Genomic DNA, 23,877 nt, shown 5'->3' with positions numbered 1-23,877 from the left:
GCATTGCAGCAGCGTGATTCTCCACCCGGGGCTCCCTACTCGGCGGGCCCCCCACACCCCGCCTCCACCTGACCCAGGGCGGAGTCACTGCAGTAGCCACGGGGGGTGGGGGTGGGGGGGAGGTGGACTGCGGCAGCCCCGCCCCTCAGCCTCTTAGAGGATCTGTGGGATTAGGGACTAGGTGGAGGGTCCAAGTGGAGGGTCGCAGGGGCTCTCCTAAAATGAGCGAGCCCTCAACCCCTCTGCAGTGCGCCTACGTGGGCGCAGACCCTGGACATTCCGCCAGCCCCGCCCCCACACAGTCTCGGGCCGCGACTCCCCGTGCACCCCCGGAGGTGGTGTCGCCCTTTAGACACTAGAGTGCAAAATGCCAAGAACACACATGGAGTTCCCACTCTCTCCCAGGGACCCCACCATGCCACTGTCGCGAGCTCCATCACCCCGATTTTCAGCCCTCGGTAGCAGCTGTCTCCCCACCCCGTAGCAGAGAGGCGGCGCTCCTGCACCGCCTTGGCTAACACTGCGGCAGGTGGGGGGCACCAGCGCGTGCAAGGGGTGGCAGGTGGGGGGCACGGGCGCGTGCAGGGGGCGTAAGGGAGACGCAGGGGGCGGGCCTGCATACCACCGCAGGGGCGAGGCCGCCAGGACTGACAGCCGAGAGGGGGGCTCAGTGATGGGCAGACAGCGGGGGGGCGGGGGCCTGGGTGCGCGGCGGCGCGTTGCCATGACGGCTGGGCGCGCGTAGCTGTGGCCGGAGCGGGAGTCGGAGCTGAGCCCCGCGAACCTGCGGCACAGAGGCTGAGGCCGAGCAGACAGGAGGGGCTGCTGGAGGGAGCAGCGACCCGGGCGACCCGGGCGAGCCGGACGCGGGCTGGAGTGCCCAGAACCCGGACCCCGGAGCCCCGCGCGGGCACTGTCGGTGCCCACAGGATGCAGGCCTTGGAGCGGGCCGCCGCGGGCTTCTGCGAGAAGGACGGCAGGGATCTGGACTTCTATGACTTTGAGCCGCTGCCCACTCTGCCGGAGGACGAGGTGAGCCCGGGGTGCGCTCCCCCTTCCCTGGGAGGACCCCAGGGTGGATCCGGGAGGGGCAGGAGCGCTCTGCTTCCACAAAGTGGCTGGTGGGAGATCCTATGTCTGCTATTGTCTCTTGGCCTGTGTGTGAACAAGACCCTGGGATGCTGCCGGGCACCGAGTGGGTGGGCAGCTCACGCTGTGTCCGAGGGTGAAAAACTGTTAGTGAACATGGTGCCTGGACATGGGGATTGTGACTTGGGAGGGAAGTGAGATTGAGATGTTTACTGCCCGCTGCGCAGCGTCCTGGGGCCAGCAAGAGGTGCGGGCAGCAGAGCTGAAGGGGGGGCCAGAGCTTCCCAGGAGGCCCACACTCAGCGACCCCTCCCCTCACCAGACTAGAAGTGCCAGAGGACTCCAGCCACCCGTCACTCTGGGCGCCAGTCCACTGTCCGGGCCCAGGGCCCACAGCCCAGCCTGTCAGATGGCAGCACTCACCCCAGAGGCCTGTCTGTCCTGAGTTTCCATGGACTCAAAGTACCAGCAGACCATGAAATGGAGTCGAGTTCATATGCTCAGTGGTCTGTGGGCAGGTGGAGGGGCCTCTTGAGGGGATGACCTAGGAGAGAAGGATCCAGAGGGTGCCCCAGTCCCCACACCATGTCCTCTGCGTGGGGAGCCTGACTGGCTTCTGTCGCAGCACCCCCAGCCAGGATGCTGCGGCTGAAAGTGGGCACTTAGAAGCCCCCTCTTTGAATGGCCCCAGACCAGTGAAGACCCTCCAAATGCCACTCAGACCAGGCCGTGGGGAGACTGTCCGACTCCTAGCACGTCACACCCCAGAGCCAGGCAACCACATACACAGGCTCCCAGCCCCGCCTCCCTCCACCACAGCCTGAGGTGTCCTAGACTTGATACTTACGTTGAATCTTAATTCTGGGTACAGAACTGGAGCCTGTCTGGGGAGCTGTCCACTACCCAGGAGAGTGCCCACAGGGGGCATCATTGCTGCCCCACCCCTACACAACCTGGATTTGGTGGCAGGGTTGGGGAGCTGCAGAGAGGAGAGGCAAGGGGACAAACAGCTCAGTCCTGCCATGGTCCCAACTGCGGTCAGCCTCAGCCTCGGAGCCTCCCACGGGGTCATCTTGGTTTGGGCAACACCACTTTGCTGCCCTTGAGGTCAAGGGGGCTCGAGGGGCCCTCGAAGCCCAACAGTGGTCTCTGGTTGGTGACGTCATACAGAGCAAGGCCAGGGCAAGAACATGAACCAAAGCCCATCTGCCCACTTTCCAACATCTCTAGATGCCCCCTGTTGGTGTAAATGTTCCCCAGGGCTACAGCCCCACCCGCATCCCACCCCAGACACCCCAGGGACCTGTGACTGCAGGTGCAGGAGGACTGGCATGTAGTTCAGGGACATCCCGTGGCCCTGCCTCCCCAGGAGAAGGTGCTGCTGTGCCCTGGGCTCCACACATAAGAGTCGTGCGTGCAGAAGAGACAGATGTCTTGAAGCTGAGAACTCCTGTTAGCCAGAGCCAGACCTTCTCGATGGACTGGACCTCAGAGCCAAGCCCAGGGCCACTGGTCTCTGGGTCCGAGACATCATGAGAAGTTGAATTGAATAGGAAAAGCCATTGATGTCAGCTGCTCTTGGCCAGGAGAGACTACAGCATCTGTCCAGTGAGCAGGTCTGAGGGACCTTACCTCAGAGCCATATAGTGAGGTCAAAAGGCAGTCCAGGAGAGCCGAGCAGCTCCTGGAATGTGTGAAGGGCACCAGACTAGAACCACAGGAGATGTGCCAGGGAAGACCTACGCCACCTACCAGAAGAGATCTGGCCCCAAAGTGTCACAGGAAGTGCCCCCAGTGGCCCCATGCAGCAGGCTGGGGGACAGAGCATCTGAAGAAGGTCTCCCTCACACCTGGAATAGCCTCTGTGAAAGCAGGTTGGCATCAGACAGCAGAGGTGCCCACACTCCACATCCCAGCTGCCTCCCCACTGTGCTCACACCAGACTCATGTAAGAGAACAGAGCTGCAGCCACTGGGGACCTCCAGGTTGTACCCTGTCCAGGTGCCCAATCTGAAGTGGTACCAGGCCAGAGACTACAATGCAAAGTGGGCCCTAGACAACATCAGCTTCTGCAAGAGGAGCCCAGCCCCTGGAGCCATGGGGTGCGATGGGGTGTGGAACCAGGCTGGGTACCCACCTCAGGTTGACCAGGGGAGAACAGAAGAGGCTGAGCTGGATGCTGTGGTTGGAAGTCAGCCAGGCTTTTGCCCTGTTGGTGGCAAGGGTTCCACTGGCTGGCAGGGTGTGTAGCTGAGGAAGGGCCAGGTATGGAGGGGAGAGGAGGAGCAGATGTGAAGGTAATGAATGGACAAGTGTGGAGGTGAAGAAGGGACAAGTGTGGATGAGGAAAGGGCAGATGTGTTCTGGAAACGGGCATGCTCTTCCCATTTCCACATTGACTCAATACCCCTGCACCTGCTGTGGGACAGGCTCGGCACCTGGCGGTGGATATGGAAGGGACCCTACCCTGCCCTGGGGGAGCACATAGCCCCTGGCAGCATCATAAGGAGAAGGAGCAGGTGCATTGCCCCCTGTTAGGCTTACATACAAGTCATGACTGGTAGCTGTGGTTAGGGGGCCTACAGAGCACAGAGTAGCTTAGGAGAGGAGATGAAATGTACACCTGCTCAGAGAAGGAGTGGAAGGGAGGCAAGCGCTTGAGGGCCAGCAGGCAGACCCCAGGTAGAGCACTGACTGAGCCTGGGCTGGGAGTTCAACCACAGGACCTGATCACAGCTGCTCTCAGGGGCTGGGCTCTGTGCTGGCGAGAGCTTGCGCATCAGGTAAGTGAGCATGTTTTAGTGTCACAGGGGCCCCTGGCTCGTCAGGGACCTGGCTTCCAGTTTGTCCGTGTGAGGGACTTGTGGCATGAGGATCCTCAAGTGGGAAGCCCACCCTGCCCTCAGCCACCCATGCCACAGCTGTGCCAAGGGTGACATCAGCCAGCCTGATTGAACTCTGCATACCATTGCAGGGCTGGAGGTCAAGGACATGCTCCTGTCCACCTCAGTGGGGAACACCTCACTGGGGCCTCAGGGGCAAGGAAGGGTATAGCACGGATTGGAGGGGACAGGACCTCCATGCCTGGGAAGGAATCTGTGTCCAGTTCAGAGCCTCGAGGAAGCACCGCAGGAGCACGGATGACTCTGATGCCACTCATCCTTCAGACTCTTGCATCCTGGGTACACGTGCACATCTAGGTGGTCAGTGGGCAATGCAGGGATACTGGCTTCAGCTCACACACCCTTCCCTCTGATTGATGTCCACTGTGGTCCGTTAAGCTGAACAAGTCTCCTCAAGCTCTCCTCTGACCTGTAGCTTCCAGACTTCGCTTTGGCCTTCCAGGCAGTGAGGCTTAGTCAACAGTCCTAAGCTAGTAAGCAGGAATGGGGTCAAGGGCTCTGTCCACCTGATGGCCAGAGGGTGAGATGTTTGGGGACCATGGAGAACATGTGTGCAGTGCCTGCGTTTCCTCCTGACTTCCTCACCCTGGTCTCTGGACCCTCAGTCAATGCTTGTCCTTGTTCCCATCTACAAGGCTGGCCCATGGGGATTAGGGCTAGGGTGCCACCTGGGGTGGTGCTGTGAGTGAGCTCAGTGGAGGAGGTAGAGGAGACCAGGACCCCGAGAGTGGGGTTTGTCAGGGAGTCTGTGTGTTAGCATCCTCGGGTCCCTCCTGGAACATGACTCAAGGTGTGGAAAGTCACCCTGGCCCATCAGGCAGGATGTCCAAGACCAACATGGGGACCTCCACTCAAGAAGAGTGTGGGAGCTGCAAGCCTCCAGCTTGGGCAAGCAGGGCGAGTAGTTCCCTCAGAAAGCAAGTGTTTGATCCTGAGCAGGAGACCATGCTGAGATGTGAGAGGCACAGCAGCTCCTCCCTTCTCTTGGCCACATCCCTGCCAACAGCTCCAGGAATGGGGCCAGAACCAGTGAGTGTCACCAGGCAATTGCAAGAGAAAGGCTCAAACAGACATCCCATACCAGCTTTGTTTCTCCTCTGCAGGCCTTACCTGAGAGTTCTCAGGCAGCTTATTACAGCACTTGAAACTATGTGCATGTGTGCGTATGTGTGTGTCTTTGTGCCATGTGTACTATACATATATATGTGATTGTGTACATGTGTGTTCCATCTCTGTGGGTGATGTGTACCTATGTGCAATGGACCCATGTGGTGGTATGCATGTGTGTGTGTGTGCCTGTGTGCAGCATGCTTGACTAGGTGTGTCCTGTGTGCATGTCTGTGTGTATAGGGTGTGTGTGCGTCAGTGGCCTATGTGCGTACATGAGTTGCCTGCACATATACTTGTACATGTGCCTTCCTATGTGTGTGAGTGCATGTGTTAGTGTGTAAATGTGCAGGTGCATGTGTGTGTTTGTGCATGTGTCACAAGAGTGAGTAGATGGCATGAGTGCAGGTGTTTATGTAAACATGCTAAGTTAGCCTGTGAATATATGTGTGTGGTTGTAAGAATGATGGCATGCACGTGTGTGTGGTGGTGTGCACATGTGTAAGTATAGTGTGTACATATGAGTGATCACATGTGTGTGTTGTGTGCTTGAGGGAATGTGGTTGTAAGATGTCTAAGTGTGATGGGGTTGAGATGGCGTTCACAAGTGTATGGGGAGATATACACATATCACATATACATATATGTATGTGACATATACACAAGCGAATGTGTGTGGTGGTGTGCACAGGTGTAAGTGTGGAGTGTTTGTGGGATATCACGTGTTGTATGCATGTGCAAATGTGGTTGTAAGATGTGCGACTGATGGTGTGGACATGTGAGTGTGGTTATAGTGTGCACATACATAAGTGTGGTGTGTTGGTGCCTGTGTGTGACTGCACATGTGTGTTATGTGGGAATGTGGTGTGCGATGTATGTCTGGGTGACGATGTGTGACAGTGTACATGTATGGGTGAGTGTGGATGCGAATGTGTGTGACTGTAGATGTGTGTGTGTGTGTGTGTGTGTGTGTGTGTGTGTGTGTCATGCACAGGTGTGAGACGGGTTTTGTATGAGTGCTCATGTGAGAGTGTGATTGTAAATGTGAGAATGTCTGGGTGTAACACTGCGTGTGTGTGACAATGGATGTGTCTGTGACTTGCCACATGCGTGAGTGGGGATGTGCATGTGTGATGTATACACGTGATGTGTGTAGTGGTATGCTCTTGTGTACATGTACATGGGTGTACATGACAGTGTGCGTCTATGTAGGTGTGAAGGGTGTGACGGTGAGCTAGCCTGTAAGTGGGGGTGTGATTGTGTGCATGTGTAATCCAATGTGTGTACATTGCGGTATTTGTGTGAGAGTGGGGATGTGCACATCTGTGAGTAGGTGGATGATTGATGATTGTGATAGTCTGCACATATGTCATCGGAGTGTGTGTGATGGTATGTACATGTGTAACTGGATTGGTGTTTGTACATGTAGTAAGTGTGGGTGGTGTGTAGAATGGTGTGCACATATGTAAGTGTGGGGTATAATGGTGTTCACATGCATATGTGATGGCATGCTCGTGTGTGTGTGCACACTTGTGTGAGAATGTGTTAGAGATGCTGTGCACTTATGTCGGGATGTGTATGATGTATCCACTTGTGTGCATGTATGTAAGTGGGTGTGACAGTGTTGGCAGGTGTGAGTGTGGGTGTGGATTGCAGTGACCATGACCACAGCTAGGGTTCTGGAAGGGAGCAGAGAACAGGGGAGGCGAGGTGCCCAGCCATGTGGATACCTGGTGAAAGCATGGCCTCCAGCACTCCAGAGCTAGTGTCCAGGTGGCTTGTGGCCCTGGAGTCGGTCACACAATTCCCTTATTGCACAGCTGTGTGTCTGCAGTGGGGACTTCACCGTCCAGGCGCTGAGCGGCAGAGGCCCTGCAGGAACCATATGTTCACACGCTGGAGCAGGGTCTAAGGAGCACAAGCCCCACATGCCCTATGACCAGGTGTGTGCAGACACCTGTCTCGAGATGCTAACACTCAGGAATAGCAAGGTTACTGTCTGTGAAAATAAAATGTGCCAAAGGCAAGTTCCCTGCCCACAAGCGTTGTTTCCAAGGAGAAGAGAGGCCTGAGGCCTGGGGCGGCAGGTGGGGGTAGTCACTGCCAGCCATCCAGCCTCTCTGTCTTGGCAGGAGAATGTGTCCCTGGCCGACATCCTCTCCTTGCGGGACAGCGGGCTTCGCGAGCAAGAAGCCTGGGCTGTGTGCCTCGAGTGCTGCCTGTCCATGCGCAGTGTCGCCCACTCAGCCATCTTCCAGACACTCTGCATCACGCCGGACACGCTAGCCTTCAACACCAGTGGGAACGTGTGCTTCATGGAGCAGCTCAGTGGTGAGGGGCAAGATGGGAGAGTGGGGTCCAGAGCAGAGGGTGAGAGGAAAAGGGAGCTGGGAACAGAGTCCAGGAAAGAGGTTGAGAGTGGGTTGAGAGCTGAGGATAGAGTTTGGGGAATGTTAGGGATAGGTATAGGCTGAGGCCAAGGGTAAGGTGAGGGGATTGATGAAGGGGCAGGGTTGAGGCAGAAACATGTCCCCCTGACTCCTTCTCCAGGAAAAATCCACACTGGAGGAGACCTGGCTGTGGCCAGCTGGGGCTTTAACCCGCCTCCAGACACAGGCCTTGAGCCTGGGGCTGGAATTCTCCATCTCTAGGGAGGCGGGGGTCTCCTGTGTCTGTGCTGTCCCCTCTGACTCCCTCTGAGACCACACTGGACTTAGCGAGGACAATAACAAGGGAGGGGGAGAGAGCAGAGCAGGGGTCCTGTGCGTCAGCTCCCAGGTGCATCTTTGCCTCATGAGCTCTGGGGCTGCTAATCAGAGTGTATCTTTTCCTTCCCCAAGATGACCCTGAGGGCGCCTTTGTTCCCCCAGAATTTGACCTAACTGGGAACACCTTTGAGGTAAGTGCTGGCAGATGGAGGCTTTCCAAGTTCATCCCTTCCACACCTGTGGTGCACCTGGGCCACACCTGTAACACACTAGTAGCACACTTGTACCACACCTGGGCCACATCACTGCCACACTTTATTGCACCAGTACCACACCTGGGTCACACCAACACCACAGAAGTACCATACTAGCCATATCTGTATCAAACCTGGGACACACTTGAACCACACCAGTGCCACACCAGCACTATACCTTTGCACCCGTACCACACCTGGGCCAAGCCCAGACCTACCTGTACAACACCTGGGCCTAGCCTAGTGCTGGCCCCTATGTGTGGAGCCACGCACGCCACTCGGGCTCTTCCCAGCCCCCTTTCCCACTGGTGAGGGGCCATCCGCAGCCCACCCACCTTGCCAGCTGCACCCTCTGAGCTGGTCTGATAATGTGGTGCTTTTCAGAGCTGTAACTGTGCACATTGACTTGCCAGTAGATCTCACAATGTGTTCTGGGGTGCACTCCACTCTGTTTAACACACTGGAAGTACCCAGCTTGTTCCACTCCCGACACTGAATCACGGTGTCTTCCACTCTTGGCACAGTTGGGCTGTTAGTCACCAGGGCTGGGTGGGCACGTCTGGTGGCACAGACCCTCCCCTCATGGGTAAGGATGCGGGTAGGGGTCTATGGCGGGGGGGGGGCGTGTCCAGTCGGCATGGTCCCCTCTGCCTTGCTGCAGGAGTCCTCCCTGCCCTCTTGTCCACCTGTCAGTCCTGGACATGCAGCTCCACTTTGAGGTGTAGCTTTGCACTTTGTTCAGGGGGTCTTTTCTCAAAACACGTTAGTCCCAGGTACCCGTTACACTTTCAACACTTGAGAACCCTACAAGCTTTTGTTTATGTGAGTTCTGCTGTGCACAAATTGTTAAACCACTCCACTAATCAAAAGGTTGGAGGTTCAGGTCCACTAAGAGGCATTTGGAAGAAAGGGCTGGCAAGCTGCTCCCTGACAATCAGTGATTAAAACCCCGTGGGGCACAGCTTCACTCTGACAGGTACTGTGAATACAGCTACTGATACTAAACCCACAGTATGTCACATCGGTAAAATGTTTATGAAGAACAATACACACACACAAGGCTGATAAGAAAAGGCTCATTGTGTTACATTTTTAAAAATCTCCTTCTGTCTGACTTAATGGAAGGCAGGGAGCCCTGCTGGCCCTGCTGGCAGAGTGAAGTACATGCTGGGCTTAGGGTTTGAATCTATCAGCCGCTCTGCAGGAGAAAGCTGAGGCCCTCTGCTTCTAACAAGAGGTAGAGCGGCAGCAGCCTGGGTAGACTGGGTTTTGCTTGAAAAGAAGGCGGCTTTCGGTGCGGCTACTGTTCCGGTCTGCTGTACAAGCAGATGACTCTGACCCCTGAGAAACCCCACCGTTGGCTGAGGAACCAGTGAAAGAAGAAACACATCAGGGTTAACCATTTCAAATTGCTGTGAAAGCCATTTGATGGCATTCGGTGATGAAAACGTGTCTTCTTGTTAAGATTGCTGCTGCTGTGTGGACCGTCAAGTTGGAACTGACCTATCACTTGCCCTCATCAGGTTTTCAGAGGCAGTTTTTTTGGTTTTTTGTTTGTTTGTTTTTTTCAGAGGCAGTTTTAATCACATGGGAAGAGATTGCCTATCTTTGTTAGTTGTGTGTGTGTGCGCGCGCGTGTGCACGTGCGTGTACCACCATCTAGTGCCAGGGTCTAACAAAAAGTCACTAACATTTTCTACTAAGAGTTTGAAAATTTCTTCAATCTCCCTGAAGCTGGTCTTTGTTTATGATCTGAGGGAGGGACCCACTTTTTTATTGCTCTATATTGTTGCTGTTGTTATGTACTGTCAAGTTGCTTGTGACTCATAATGACCCTATGTACAACAGCTCTGAACCCTGCTCTATCCTGAGCCAACCTCATCGTCTCCGATACACCCACCCCCTTTACTACAGTCACTGAGTCAACCCATCTCACCCAGGGTCTTCCTCTCTTGCACTGTCCATCCACCCTCCCAAGCATGACGTCCATCTCCAAGGACTGGTCCCTCCTTGAAACATGTCCAAAGTATGTCAGAGCTTCAGAATCCTTGCCTCCAAGGAGCAGCCTGGTTTCACCCTCTCCAGGATGAACCTGTTTGTTTTTCTAGCTGTCCACAGCATATTCAATACTCTTCTCCAGCACCACAACTCAAAGGCATCAATTCTCCTTCTATAATCCTTAGTTATTGTCCAGCTTTCTGATGCATAGCAATTAATTGTGAAGACCATGGCCTGGATTAGTCGTACCTTAGTCTTCAGACAGACAGACTGTTGCTCTTCCATACTCTGGAGAGGTCCCTGACAGCAGACTTTATCAATACAATTAGCCTTTTGATTTCCTGGCTGCTAGTACCAAGAGTGGTGCTTGTGGAGCCAAGCTGAAGCTGTTAACAATCCCAGTCTCCTGACTATCATGATGCTGCCAATTGGCCCAATAGTGGTTTTCTTGATGTTGAGCTTCCATCCATATTGAAGGCTTTTTTTCCCCCAGGAAGAAGGTGCCTCTGCCGTATGCCATGGTTTTCCACACAGCTCAACTTGGATCTCTGTCTTTTTCCACTGACCCCTAAGTGAGAGCCCAGTCTTGCTAACAGCCAGCTTCACAGAGAAGTCCTGGCCTGGGGTCAGGACAGTCCTGACCCTGTTCTTTCTTAAACTTGTCCTGACTAACCCTGGCCTCTGCTTTTTCATAGACATTTTGGAGTGAGTTGACCAAGTCCCATGAAAGCCCTGTCAGGATTTCTATTAGAATGACACTGAAGCTAGAGATAATGTAGGGAAAACTGGTGTGGTCTTCTTCATAAACACCTCATGAACCCCTCACCTCATTTAGGTCTTGTCTAATGCTTCTTAACACATTTTCAAAGTTTTACTTAGAGGTCTTAGATCCCTTTGGGATTCTGTTGTTGTTCTTGTGTACCATTGAGTTGGAACTGACCCATAGCGGACCTTCCAGTGGACTTTAAGAGGCAGTTAATTGCTTGGGAGGAGATTGACCGTCCTTCCCCCTCTGGAAGCTGTAAATCACACAGAGGGTTGCTTCTCTTCCTCTTGCCATGTTAGATTTAGTCTCGGGAATGTCCCATTTTCTAATTCCAACTTCACTTAAGCTCTTCAGGGTTGTAGTTCTTGGGTAGTTGCACTGCTAACCCAAAGGCCTTGCTGCCAGTTTGGTGGATTTGAACCTCCAGGAAGGCAGGGCCTTGAGGTCAGTAGCACGGCTCTCCACAGACACCACTAGAGCTCCCTGACTTATTCCTAATCTGCAGAAATGCTGTCATGTTCATTTTTCCATCTTGTATCTGGCCAATTGGTAAATTATCTTCTATTGCCAACAACATTCTTTAAATAAAACAAATAGTGACTATACATATGGACCTCACCTGTGATGGATTACGCAGGAAGCAGAGTGATTGCACCTGTGGAAAAAATCATTGGAGAAGCTCAATGTCACCAATAAAAATCAATCCAGCTGCTGATTGTGGTTCAGACCATCAATTGCTTAATGCGCAAGTCCAAACTGAAACTGAAGAAAACAAGTCTATAAGAACCAACGTACAACCTTAAGGCTATCCATCCAGAATGAAAAACCATCTCAAGAATAGATTTGAGACAACAAACACTAATGATCAAAGACCAGATGAGCTATGGGTGACATCAATTATACTATCCAGAAAGAAAGTAGAAGGTCATTGCAAAAACAGAAGAAGAAAAAAGGAATGTCAGAAGAGACTCTGGAAAATTGCACCAGAATGCCAAGAAGACAAAACAAAGGCGAGATGATGACATAAAAGAGTTGAACAGAAGATTTTTAAAGGGCAGCATAAAAAGACAAAGTACTGTAATGACATGTAGTATAATCTTGCATCTATAATGAAAGAAAAATCCTCTCCACTGGACTAATAGGCACCATCATGACAGATGGAGAAAAGATTGAAATTGTCAACAAATTCATCTTACTTGGATCTACAATCAACACCTTTGTTGATTTGAACCAGCAGTCAGGAAATCAAGAGACATCATGCACTAGGAAAGTCTGCAGTCAGGGGCCTCTCCAAATTATTGAGGAGTAATGATGTCAGTTTGAGGAATAAAGTGCATATTATTCAAGCCATGGTCTTTTCAGTAACTTATGCATCTGAGAGATGGGCAATGAATAGAGATGACAGAAAAATTGATGCTTTGAACTGTACTGTTGGAAAAGAGTGCTGAACATCCCATGGATGGCAAAAAGAACAGTTCTATCTTGGAAAAGGTGCAGCCAGGGTACTCCTCGGAGGATGAAGCTTCATGTCTCCTACTTTGAGCATGTTGCTATGAGAGTTTATTCTTGAAGAGAAACATCATACTTGGAAAGGTGGGAGGGGTGGCAAAAGAGAGGAAGGTCCTCAACCAGGTGGGCTGACACACCAAGTGCTGCAATGGCCTTCAGTGTCAGAGATTGTGAAGATGGCACAGTATAGGACAGGGTTCAAATCGGTTGTTCATAGGGTTGCTATGAGTCATACTCGACTCAATGGCACCTAACAACAACAACATAATGAAATGTGCAAAGAGCTAGAGTTAGAAAATAAAAAAGAAAGGACTTGATGGCATTTCTCAAAGTGAAAAACAAATTCGAACCTTGAGTTGCAATACTGAAGGATACTATGGGAAAAATCCTGAGTGATCCAGGAAGTTTTGAAAGAAAATGAAAGGAATATACAAAGTCACTGTACAGAAAGAATTGACTGACACAAAACTGTTTCAGAAGGTCACATATGCTCAAAACCCAATGATGATGAAGGAAGAAATTCAAACTGCATTGAAGGCATTGATGATGATGATGATGATGATAATAATAATGCTTGTGCTTATATAAAACCTATATTTGGACCAGGAGGCAGCTGTCACAACAAAGCAAGGAAACACTACTACATGCTTCAAAAATCAAGAAAGGTATGCACCAGGGATGCATCCTATCTTCACACTTCTTCAATTTAATATGCAGGATATATCATCCAGGAAACTGGGCTCTGTGAGGAGAAATGTAGCATCAGGATTGGAGGAAGACTCATCAACAATCCGTGTTATGCAGATGACACAACCTTGCTTGCCAAAACTGAAAAAGACCATTTGCAGAAAGCCTAGGACTACAGCCTTCAATATCAACTGAAGCACAACACCAAGAAAAAAGATTCTCACCACTAGTTCAATTGGCAGCATCATGATAGACAGTGAAGAGACTGAGATTGTTAACAGTTTCAGTTTGCTTGGCTCCACAATCAACACTCTTGGTATCAGCAGTCAGGAAATCAAAAGATGAATTGCATTGGTAAAGTCTGCTGTCGAAGACCTCTCCAGAGACTGAAGAGCACTGATATCAGTCTGGAGACTAAGGTGCAACTGATCCAGTGTTCACAATTACTTGCTGTGCATCAGAGAGCTGAACAAGACTAGGGATGATAGAAAGAGAATTGATACCTTTGAGCTGTGATGCTGGAGAAGAGTATTGATATGCCATGGACTGCTAGAAGAATAAACAAGTCCATTCTGGAGAGCGAAAAGCCAGGCTGCTCCTTGGAGGCAAGGATTCTGAAGCTCCCTCTGACATACTTTGGGCATGTTGCAAGGAGAGACCAGTCTTTGGAAAGGGACATCATACTTGTGAGGGTGGATGGACAGTGCAAGAGAGGAAGACCCTGGATGAGATGGATGACTAAGTGACTGGAGTAATGGGGGTGAGTGTATCAGAGACAATGAGGTCGGCTCAGGATAGAGCAGGGTTCAGAGCTGTTGTACAAAGGGTCGTTATGAGTCACAAGCAACTCGACGGCACATAACAATAGCAACACCTAATTAATAGAATACTAATTGAAGTGTTTCAGCAAACAGATGCAGCCCTGGATATACTCACAAATCTATGCCAAGTTGTCTTTGAAAAACAGCTGGCCAGATGATTGGAAGAGATCCATATTTGTTCCCATTCGCAAAAATGGTGATACAACAGAATGTGGAAATGATCTAACAATATTGTTAATATTTAATGCAAGTAAAGTCATCAAAATATAGCTAAAACAGTAGAGAACTTTCAGAAATTCAAGCAAGATTTAGAAGCCCTGATACCAAAGATACTATTACTGATGTCAGATCTTTCCTGAAGCAGAGGATACAAGAGGCTGTTTGTGTTTTATTGACTACACAGAGGCATTTGACTATGTAGATCATAATAAATTATGGCTAACATTGAGAAGAATGGGAATCCCAGAATACTTAATTGTGGTCATGCAAAACCTATACTTAGAGCAAGAAAATGCATTGTCAGAATAGAGCAAGGAACACCAAATGTTTTAAAATCAAGAAAGGTGTGTTAGGAATGTATCCTTTCTCCATTTCAATTCAGTCTGCATGTCAAACAAATCATTCAAGAAGATAGACTTTATAAAGGTGAGTATGGACTCCTCTCTTTCTCTTCACCATCTTCCCTGTTCTCCTGCAGCTGTAGCCATGAACGTCAAGCCATGCAGGTTCAGGGGGCACAAGATCACCAGGACTGACAGGAAGGTGTTCCAGTTTCTTAATGCTAAATGCAAGTTGGCATTCCTTTCCAAAAGAAATCCACAGCAGATAAGTTGGACTTACCTCTACAGAAGGAAGTATAAAAAGGGCCAATCGGAAGAAATTAAAAAGAAAAGAGCTCGCCGTGCAGTCAAATTCCAGAGGGCCATCACTGGTGCATCTCCTGCTTATTTCATGGCCAAGGAGAACCAAAAGCCTGAAGTTAGAGAAGCCCAGCAAGAACAGGCTCTCCGGGTGGCCAAAGAAGCAAAAAAGGCTAAGCAAGCACCTAAAGATGCTGCAATGGCTGCTCCCAAGGCTCTCACAGAAGCAGCACCTACACAAAAAAAACAAAAAGAAAGAAAGAAAGATGGGAGGGAGGGGAAAAGGGATGGAGGGAGAGAGGAGAGAAGAGGGGGAAGAGAGGGAGAGGGAGAGGGAGAGGGAGAGGGAGAGAGAGAGAGAAAGAGAGGAGTGTGGCATCAGAACTCAGAGGAAGACTTATCAACACCTGTGTGATGAAGATGATACAATTTCATCTGCTGAAAGTGAAGAAGACTTGAAATGTTTGCTGTAGAAAGCCAAAAACTACAACTTTCAATATGGATTACAGCTCAACATCAAGAAGACAGAAATCCTCACCCCTGGGCCTATAAGCAACATGACAGACTGAGAGAAAACTGAAGCTGTCAAAGATTTCCTCTTACTTGTGTCCACAATCACCATACTTGACACCAGCAGTCAAGAAATCAAAAGACATATTGACTAAATGTTCTCTTAAGGACCTCTGTGAAGTGCTAAGGAGCAGTGAAGTCAGTTTAAAAACTAAAGTGCATCTGATCTAGACCATGCATGGTTTTTTCAACCACTTGCTGTGTGTCTGAGAGCTGGACAATGAATAAGGCTGACAAAAGAAGACTCAATGCCTTTGAGTTGTGCTAGAGAAGAGCACTATCTCATGAACTGCCAAGAGAGTAAACAAATATGTCTTGGAAAAAGTACAGCCAGGTTGCTCCTTGGAGGCAAAGATGATAAAGCTTCATCTCATATATTTGCATGTTGTTAGAAAAGGACATCATGCTGTGGGTGGAGGGGAGACGGTGTCAGCAAAAGAGAGAAAAACCTTCAATGAGATAAATTGACACAGTGACTGCACCAATGGGCTCGAGTATATCAAAGATGATGAGGAAGGCACAGGACAGAGTAGCGTTCAAATTCCTTATTCATGGGTTTCTGTGAGTCATAGTTGACAGCACCTAACAAAACAGTAGCATATAAATGGTTTTTCTTTTTTAATGTAACTAATTTAAATTCTAAAAAGGCGGTCCCACCGCTCCTGTCCATGCGCTATGCCCAGGTCCTGGCCTTGCTGTGCCCCAGCAAGGGCAGCAGTGAGAACCTGAGGAAAGTGGCATGTCCTGTCCCAAGCACCAGTGCTGACACCTCCTTCCTGTCACCACCACTGCCAGGAGCTAGGCTGGGTCCCTGAGACACAAGGCCATGGGCTGCTCGTCTCCCAGGGCAGCATGTCACCACCACAAGACACAAGCCCAAACCCACTGCAGCCAGGCCAGCGCTGAGCCACAGCAGTCTTGGTGTGGTTCCGAGGCTGTAAACCCTAATTGGAGCAAAATGCCGCATCTCCTTCCTGCTGCCAGCTTTCCAATGCCGCATCATCAGGGATCCTTACATAATAAGAGACAAGCATTTTTCCATTTGTGTTGTAATTGTTGGTTAGAGAAGGAAATGAGGACTCCATTAAAATAGCAAAGAAGCCCACAGAAAGTTCTGCAGCAAAAAAGGACAGAGACAGAAGGACACTCAGAGGAAACCTGTCTTTTCTGCAATCCAGTTCTTTCAGAGAGCTGTTGTGGGGAGGGGGACTGTGGGGTGGGGACACTGGGGGGAGGAATGGCAGGTTAGGGGCTGTGGGGACAGGTTCCCTGCTCTTTACCATTGGTCCTTTGCACTGACCAGAGCCCTGGGTCCCCACAGGCTCACATCTACTCCCTGGGGGCCACATTGAAGGTGGCCATGGAGTACGTGCCGGAGCCCGAGCTGGAGCCTAAGCTCAGTGCAGATCTGGAGGCGCTGCTGGGCCAGATGCAGGCAGAGAAGCCAGGGGACCGGCCCCACCTGGAGGTGAGCCATGCACGCACTTGCAGCGTCGGGGTTCTGCATGTGAGCCCAGTAGGCATCGACAGTCCAATGCCCCGAGAAGAGTCAACTGAGCCCCTCGGCCCGCTAAGTTGCTATTATGAAAAGGCATGGCCTCAGGTATCCATGGGCTGTGTGGATCGCTGGGCACCTGTAACCCCAGCGCCCCACTTTCTGGACCGCAAAGTAGCATTCCAGGCTGTGTCTGCGAGCGCGCCCTCCCCACATCCCCACATATCCGTGAGCGCCCCTTCCGCCATGTCCACAGAACATCATCGCACTGTGTGAGCAGCGGATGACAAGCACCTCGTCCTGTCACCTCTGTCGCAGCCTCTCGGCTGTCGGAAGGAGGGTACTTTCCATTGAGTCTTTCGGAGTACTGCCAGGTGAGCATACGTGTGTACATATGCACATACACAAACGCATGCACATGTATGTGCACATGTTCACACGCACAGACCTGAGCATACACAGGTGCACATACAGGTACTGGCACACACATGTACGTGGGCTTGCACATACATTTATGAACACATGCACACAAGCAGATCCATGCACACATACACTAACCCCAATGTACACATCAACATGTGCACACACACATTTACACATAGACATGCACATACTTATACAGATACACATAGAAGTGGACACATCCACATAGACACACACCCTCACCATCATGTGCGTACAAGCACACACACACAGAGATGCACGCACACGTGCATACAAGTACACACACTCACATGGACATACATGCTCAGGGCCATGTGCAAACAAGCACACACATGCACACAGTCATACATACAGAGATGTAAACACACAGCTGGGGTATTGGTACAGCAGTGGGATGGACTATGTTGGACCACCATCCATAGTTTCATGAAAAGCAGACTTCAGAGGGTGGCGAGGAGCTGTTCACAAAGAGGCCTTGTGCCTGGCAGACATCTTGAGTGGACAGAGCTGAGCTGGGCTGGGTTGCACTGGACTGGTCAGGGCTGGGCTAAGCTGAGTCTCTTTAACTCCCTCTCTGTGGGCTACTGCTTTGGAGTCAGACAGAAATAAATGTGCTTTTTTTGGTGCAGTAATTAAGAGGGCCATGGCCTCTCCTAGGATTGAGCCTGTCCAGCCTGGACTGGGAGACAGAGGCCCAGAGGCCTTCCAGAGCCTTCTGGAGCCACCTTAATTAGCTGGAGTTAGGTGATTAAGGAAGGGAGGGAGTGCTGGTGCTGGCTCTGAGAGGGAAGGAGGCTGCCTGCCTGAGACTCTGTGCCCAGGGGTCTTGGAGCCTGGTTGCCAGGTCCTGCCTTTGCTCGCTGTGGCACCACTCTCCCCTGCAGATGTCAGTGAGGCTTCCTGGCAGGGGAGAGTCCTATCTACAAGTGCGGGGCCCAGGGGACAGCATGGGGACCGTGGTGCTGACCAGGGCCTGTCCATGGGTGGCTCCCACATCCTAGAGCAAGAAAGCAGCTGGAGTGTCCATCTCCCACCACCACCGAAGCCACTACTCCCGGCCCCAATCAGGAATGGTGAGAGCCGAGATGGGGAGGGGCTGAGCTCAGAGCGGCTGGCCAGCCTCCTGCTGGACACCCGGGGTCCCCTGGGGGACCTGGACCGCAGCCTGCTGAAGAGGAGCCGCCTGAGGAAGGTGAAGACTTTCCCTCGGCTCCTGGCTGAGGGTACTGAAGCCAGCGCCCTCTGCCTGTCGCTGACCAGAAGCCAGCTGCCCCTCTCTGAGCTGCTCTCTGCTGACTGCTGGAAGACCTATCCAGAAGGGAAGAACGGCCTTCTGGCCTTCAGGGTGCTGCCCAAGGTCAGGCTGTGGCCCGAGGAGGGACCTGAGACCCCAGTGGACCAGACACAAGACACAGGCAGCCATGGAGACAGATGGGCTCTGCCAGGGGCCAGACCAGACAGTGGCTCTAGGCCAGGAGATCTCAGCCAAGCAGAGGCAGCCAGCATCCCCGAATGGGTAGCAGCAGAAGAGCCCCTGCAGTCAGCCAGGGCCACATCCTGCCCCAGTCAGAGACCTGTGGAGGACAGCCCCCAGCCATGTGCCCCAGACCCTGGAGACAGTGATGGAGACCCTGAGACTCACTGCATGGCAGAAGCCACCGGGCAGCCTAAGGGCCAAGGCATGGAACAGGTGGGTGCCTGTTCCCCAGGGGTGCAGCCACAAGGAGCCCGGCTCTCTGTAGGTTGGGGGCAGCTTATAGTCCCTGACCATGCCCCTCCCCCAGTGGGTGTCCCTGCAGGACCTGCTGGAGAAGCTCAGCCGCCCTTTCCGGGAGTACGAGCTGTGGGCACTGTGCCACCAGAGCCTTCTCACCCTGCAGACCTACATCGAGTTCCCAGGTGAGGCTGGTCCCCGTGACACCACGGTTGGCAGACCACAGGGTTGGAGAGCCACTGGCCAGGGCCCGGTGGTCAGCATGGACCTCAGAGCTGGGGGGGTGAGAGGAGTGGGCAGATGCTTCACCCCTACTGAAAAGAAGGGGTCATCAGCACTTGGCCACACAGTCCCAATATGACATCGTCCCAGGGAGGCGAAACTGGTTCTAGGGGAGGGACATTTAATATGGTGATGGTCCACGGCTGTCAGGCCGATTCTACAAGGCTGGTGGTGGGTGGTGCAAGGTGGTGTCCACAGGGCTCCAGGGGTGGTGTGGCCATGTCCCCTCCACGCCTTGGCTCAGTGTGCATGCACCAGCAGAGTGGCCTACCTGGCTCACAGGGTCCTCATTCCTCTGGGGCAGAGAGAGGGGCCAGTGCTCCACCCTAACTCTGCCCAGGAAGCAGATTTCTTACAGCCATGGAGGCAGCCCTGGGGGGCTGTGAGGGAACTGAGCACTCCACTCTCAGGCCTGCCCCATGTGATAGGGAGGCTAAGAGGAGCCCTGCCCCTGGCTCAGGACCACAGTCCCCAGAGGGCCCTGGGGTGGCGGGAGCAGAAGACCCTGAGATGCCACTGCCCGCTCGAAAGCTGGCCCCTGACACACCTTTCCCACAGCTTATCTGTGCCTGGAGTGCGTGCTGGTTGTGGACGATGGCAGCGTGCTCTTTGGGGTGCCCCCTGCCAACAGTGAGTATGATGTACCCCGGGGCTGCACTCCTGTGTTTGCATGGTGAGAGCAGAACTAATCCAGGTCTGGGGTTCTCTCTCAGGTTCACATAATTCCTTTTTCCTGGCACCTGAAGTCGCTGAGAAGGAGCAGGTGACAGAAAAGGTAATCCAGCCTGCCCTCTTCTACACTCCCCAGCCCAGCCCAGGGCCTGTAGACCCTCACGGTCAGGCTTGCCCACTCCTACCACTCTAAGAAGGGAGAGGGGGGAGGGGCGTGGTGCTGGGGTGCGAGGGGATCATGGCAAGTCCCAGGAGGACACCGCCCACTCCCACCTCCTCTGGCTATTGATATGGTCACAGGCAGTGTCCACCCAGCAAGTGTGACCCTTGAGGGTCCCAGGGGACATGGTTCAGAGGTTGCTGCCCTAGCCGGCCTCTGCATCAACAGGCAGAAGTAATAGTACATGAGGCCACCTGTCCAGGTTCCTGGACCAACAGCAGTAGTTAGGGAGTCATCAGTAAACAGACTCAGTTCAATCAGACTCAAAACCAAGGCAGAGCTTCTGCTTCTGGGAAGAGGAGAAACACACGGTTCCTATTCTGCCCGCTAAGAGCACTAAAACCTGTATGTAAAACACACTTAGGAGGCTGAAATGTGGAGAGAAGGCAAGCCTGCCTTAGGACAGAAGTAGCTAAACAGTGGGGAAGCTGTCCCAGACGTACTGAAGAAGCCACCAATTCAGAAACACCAATAGCTGTAGACAAAAAGCCCAGAAACATGGGCCCACGATAGGCAGACCAGCAAGAGAAAAGCTATCGGACAGGAACCGCTCGCCCAGAAACCATCGTCTGCACACCTTACTCTGGAAAAACAGTCTGCAGTAACTGCTTGCTCCAGAAAGTCAGAGGAGCCACTCATTCGCTGACAATAGAGAAAACAGCCCCATCTGTATGCGTAACAGCAGAGTGGACAGCAGACCTGTCCCTCTCACAGCTGTAACAAGGAGCTCCTCGCTGAGGCCCTGTCAGAGGGGCTGAGCTGGGGGTCACCACTTACACCTCCATCGGTCAGTAATGAGAATCACTGCCGCCAGTGGCAGAGGAGACCTCATGGGAACCTGAACTGCTGCTGCTACCTCTTAGGAACAAGGCACCCCAACTTCTCTCAGATAAGTCTAGTGGAGAGTCAGGCCTGCTGCTGGTGGTGGCGGTGGTGGTGGTGAGGCCACCTTGACCCCCTCATGGTGTCACATGGGAAGCAGTGAGGAGGCCACCTCCCCTCCCAGCCAAGGACATATTTGAGCACACCCAATGGGGAATCAGAACTTTCACCCTACCCAGCAAAAATCAGAAGTCCTCCTTCTCAGTGTCAGCAGGGAGAATCTTGACATCACCCCCTCCCCTCTCAGTAATGAAGTCGCATCCTCCCTTCCCTGTCAAAACGGCACCAGGGAAGGCTAGCTAAAATAGGTTTACATAAGACCTAGAACCAAAATAGAAAAATGTCAAAGTTTCAATTAAAAAACTACTCGTTAGAAAGAACCATGGTGTCAGTGTGGTCTGCCGGGTGTTGTGTTCCTAACCAAAAGACTACCTCCAGCAGTTCAAATCCACCAGCTCTTCCATGGGCAAAAGGGAGGTAGCCCCCCCTTGTTTAGACTTCCAGCCTCAGAAATCAAATACAAGACCCCTGTATGTTGGAAGCAACTTGGTGACAGTGAGTGTGCCAAGAAGCAGAAAGCTCTCAGAATGAGTGAAAAAGAGAAGCAATAAGCAATGACACCAGAATGGTGGAGACGCTATAAAGAACCCAGGAATTTTAAAGCAGCCATCATCAAATTGTCTCAATAATTAAGAGCATATTCAAAACCAAAGAAAAATGATAACTCTAAGCAAGAAAACAGAAAACAGAAAGAAGCAGATGGCCATTTTCAGCTCAGCTCATTAGAGCTGACCCACCACAGGTTTGTCCAAGGCTGTAAATCACATGAGAAGAGACTCTCCATCTTCCTCCAGGGCACAGCCGGTGCCTCTGCCCGACCGGGAGGGGCTGCCTTGACTCAGCCGGGCAGCTCCTACATACATCAACAGAACTCCCAGGTAGCAACTTTAGAACTTAAAAAGTAACAAAGATGTAAGAAGAAAGAATGAGTAGATTGAAAGATAAATGGAAATCTAGTCTAAACAACAGAAATAAATTAGACTAAAAAAAATGAACAGCACCTCAAGGATGTGTAGGAAATGATTCATGATCCAACGTTCATGTCAAAAGTCTTGTAGGGAAAGAAGAAAGATGGTGGAGCAGAAAAAGCACTCAGAGAAATAATGGTTCCTGTCATCCTCAAGTCAAGCCTAACTCACAGGGGCCCTGCAGGACAGAGGGGAGCTGTGCCCACCGGTTTCCAAGGTTGCCGTCACTACCAGAGCAGACCCCACCTCTTTATTCCATGAAGAGGGCGGATGTTTGAACCACCAACAGTTATTTATAAGAGAAGCTCTAACTACTGCACTTTCAGGGCTCCTTATGAACAGGGAAGAGGAAAAAAGGTGTGAAAGGAATACAACGTGGATACTTCACCGAACAGACAAACGACCCACTATAGGCTGCACACGTACTTGTGATAACTTAAACAGAATGTGCTGACTCCTCAAAACCCACACGCAACCACAATTCACCCAATGAGAAATAGATCTCTGGAATCGCCCACAGCTATTAAAGAATCTGAATCTTTCATTTAAAAACTCTCAAAAGTAAATCACTAAACTATATTGTCTCGCTGCAGAATTCTGCCAAACATTTGCAGTAATACCAACTCTACACAATCTCTTGAAGAAAACATGAAAGATGTGTGCACTTCATATGTTGGCATGATTAGGTTCCAGACACCAGCTGTTATGTGAAATCCACATCATGTGAAAGTGAAGGATGACACAAAGATCACAAATGGATCACAATTTAACGGACCCCCTCATTACATAACTAACACACCCATCCTGTAACTGCGAAGCCAGTGCGGATCCAGGCCCCGCCAAGGTCCTGGCACAGGAGCCAGCACCACAGCGCCACTGCCCTTGCCCCGTCCCTGGGCATACGTTCCTGCCAGTCCCCAGCGGGAGAGTAAGCACACACTGTTGTTACAAATGTGAAATGTCAGATGATGAGACATTCAATAAACCACAGAGGTGAACTTCCCAGTTCACGTTATGGATGACTTTTATCCTGATAGCCAAACCAGAAGTAGTCAACACAAAAGCAAATAAACAAAACTGTAGACCCATCGAGACTAGATGCAGAAACCAGGCTGAGACCGGACTCCATCGTTTCATTGTCCTCACACATGGCAAGGAGTCGGGGAGGGAGCAGGTCAGTTCACACTCTCCTGGCTGGGATCTCTGGGAGCCCGTGGTGTGCTAGTGGAGCTCAACAACTCTGAACTCAATATGTACCTTTAAGGACACACATGTATATTACAAATTTGACATCAAGGATGTGTTAGAAACAATGTACAAGTAATAGTCAAATGCCACCATGCTTTGTGGATCATTCCATAGAACCAGCAGATTCTCTTAGGAAGCTTTGTGGATTTCTACCCAACTTGTATCCACCACCCACCAATCACTGATGAGTGTAGCTCTCGTTGAAAGTGAAGGTCGCTGGATCTTTTCTGTTACTGCATATGATAACTTGACCCTCGATGAGCAACATCTGAAGACAATAGATGGCTTTTGTGCTGCTCATAATTGTAAGAGCTCTAGACAATGATATTGTCCACTCAATCTGTGTTTCTAACATTTTATCCATTACGTCATTAAGTCAATCCACAAAACAATACATTAAGCCCAGATGCATGAGACAGCAGTCGATTTGCAGTGTCAATGTTCCCACATGAACAAATGGCCTGCGTCCCTGTTACACACTAGATCCCCAGCCACCCTCATGGGCCAGGGCAGTAAAGGAGTGCAGGAGGCTGAGGAGTCCTGACAGAGGCCAGCATGGGACGAGCCTCAGTGGTCACTTGGTGGGGCGATCCCCTGGCACCCTGAGGGCAAGGCCGTAC

The 23,877-nt window shown here is 51.5% G+C and overlaps 1 protein-coding gene across 1 annotated transcript in view; it reads left to right on the top strand.

The window, feature by feature from the left end:
• The first annotated feature begins 930 nt into the window (after window positions 1–930).
• Window positions 931–23,877, top strand: part of KNDC1 (kinase non-catalytic C-lobe domain (KIND) containing 1) — a 48,948-nt gene continuing 26,001 nt past the window's right edge. The window contains exons 1-9 of the mRNA XM_006880117.1: window positions 931–1,032; window positions 7,232–7,430; window positions 7,940–7,998; window positions 16,594–16,740; window positions 17,024–17,141; window positions 18,096–18,901; window positions 18,996–19,110; window positions 19,766–19,837; window positions 19,921–19,982. Coding sequence (XP_006880179.1) covers window positions 931–1,032; window positions 7,232–7,430; window positions 7,940–7,998; window positions 16,594–16,740; window positions 17,024–17,141; window positions 18,096–18,901; window positions 18,996–19,110; window positions 19,766–19,837; window positions 19,921–19,982 — 1,680 coding nt within the window. The remainder of the gene's footprint in view (window positions 1,033–7,231; window positions 7,431–7,939; window positions 7,999–16,593; window positions 16,741–17,023; window positions 17,142–18,095; window positions 18,902–18,995; window positions 19,111–19,765; window positions 19,838–19,920; window positions 19,983–23,877) is intronic.

Source organism: Elephantulus edwardii, unplaced genomic scaffold, assembly GCF_000299155.1.
Source record: "Elephantulus edwardii isolate Elephantulus edwardi_28Jun2011 unplaced genomic scaffold, EleEdw1.0 scaffold00006, whole genome shotgun sequence".
In the NCBI taxonomy this organism is placed as follows: Eukaryota; Metazoa; Chordata; class Mammalia; order Macroscelidea; family Macroscelididae; genus Elephantulus; species Elephantulus edwardii.
Note: the sequence above shows the minus strand (reverse complement) of the source record. Positions and strands in the feature narration are given on the sequence as shown.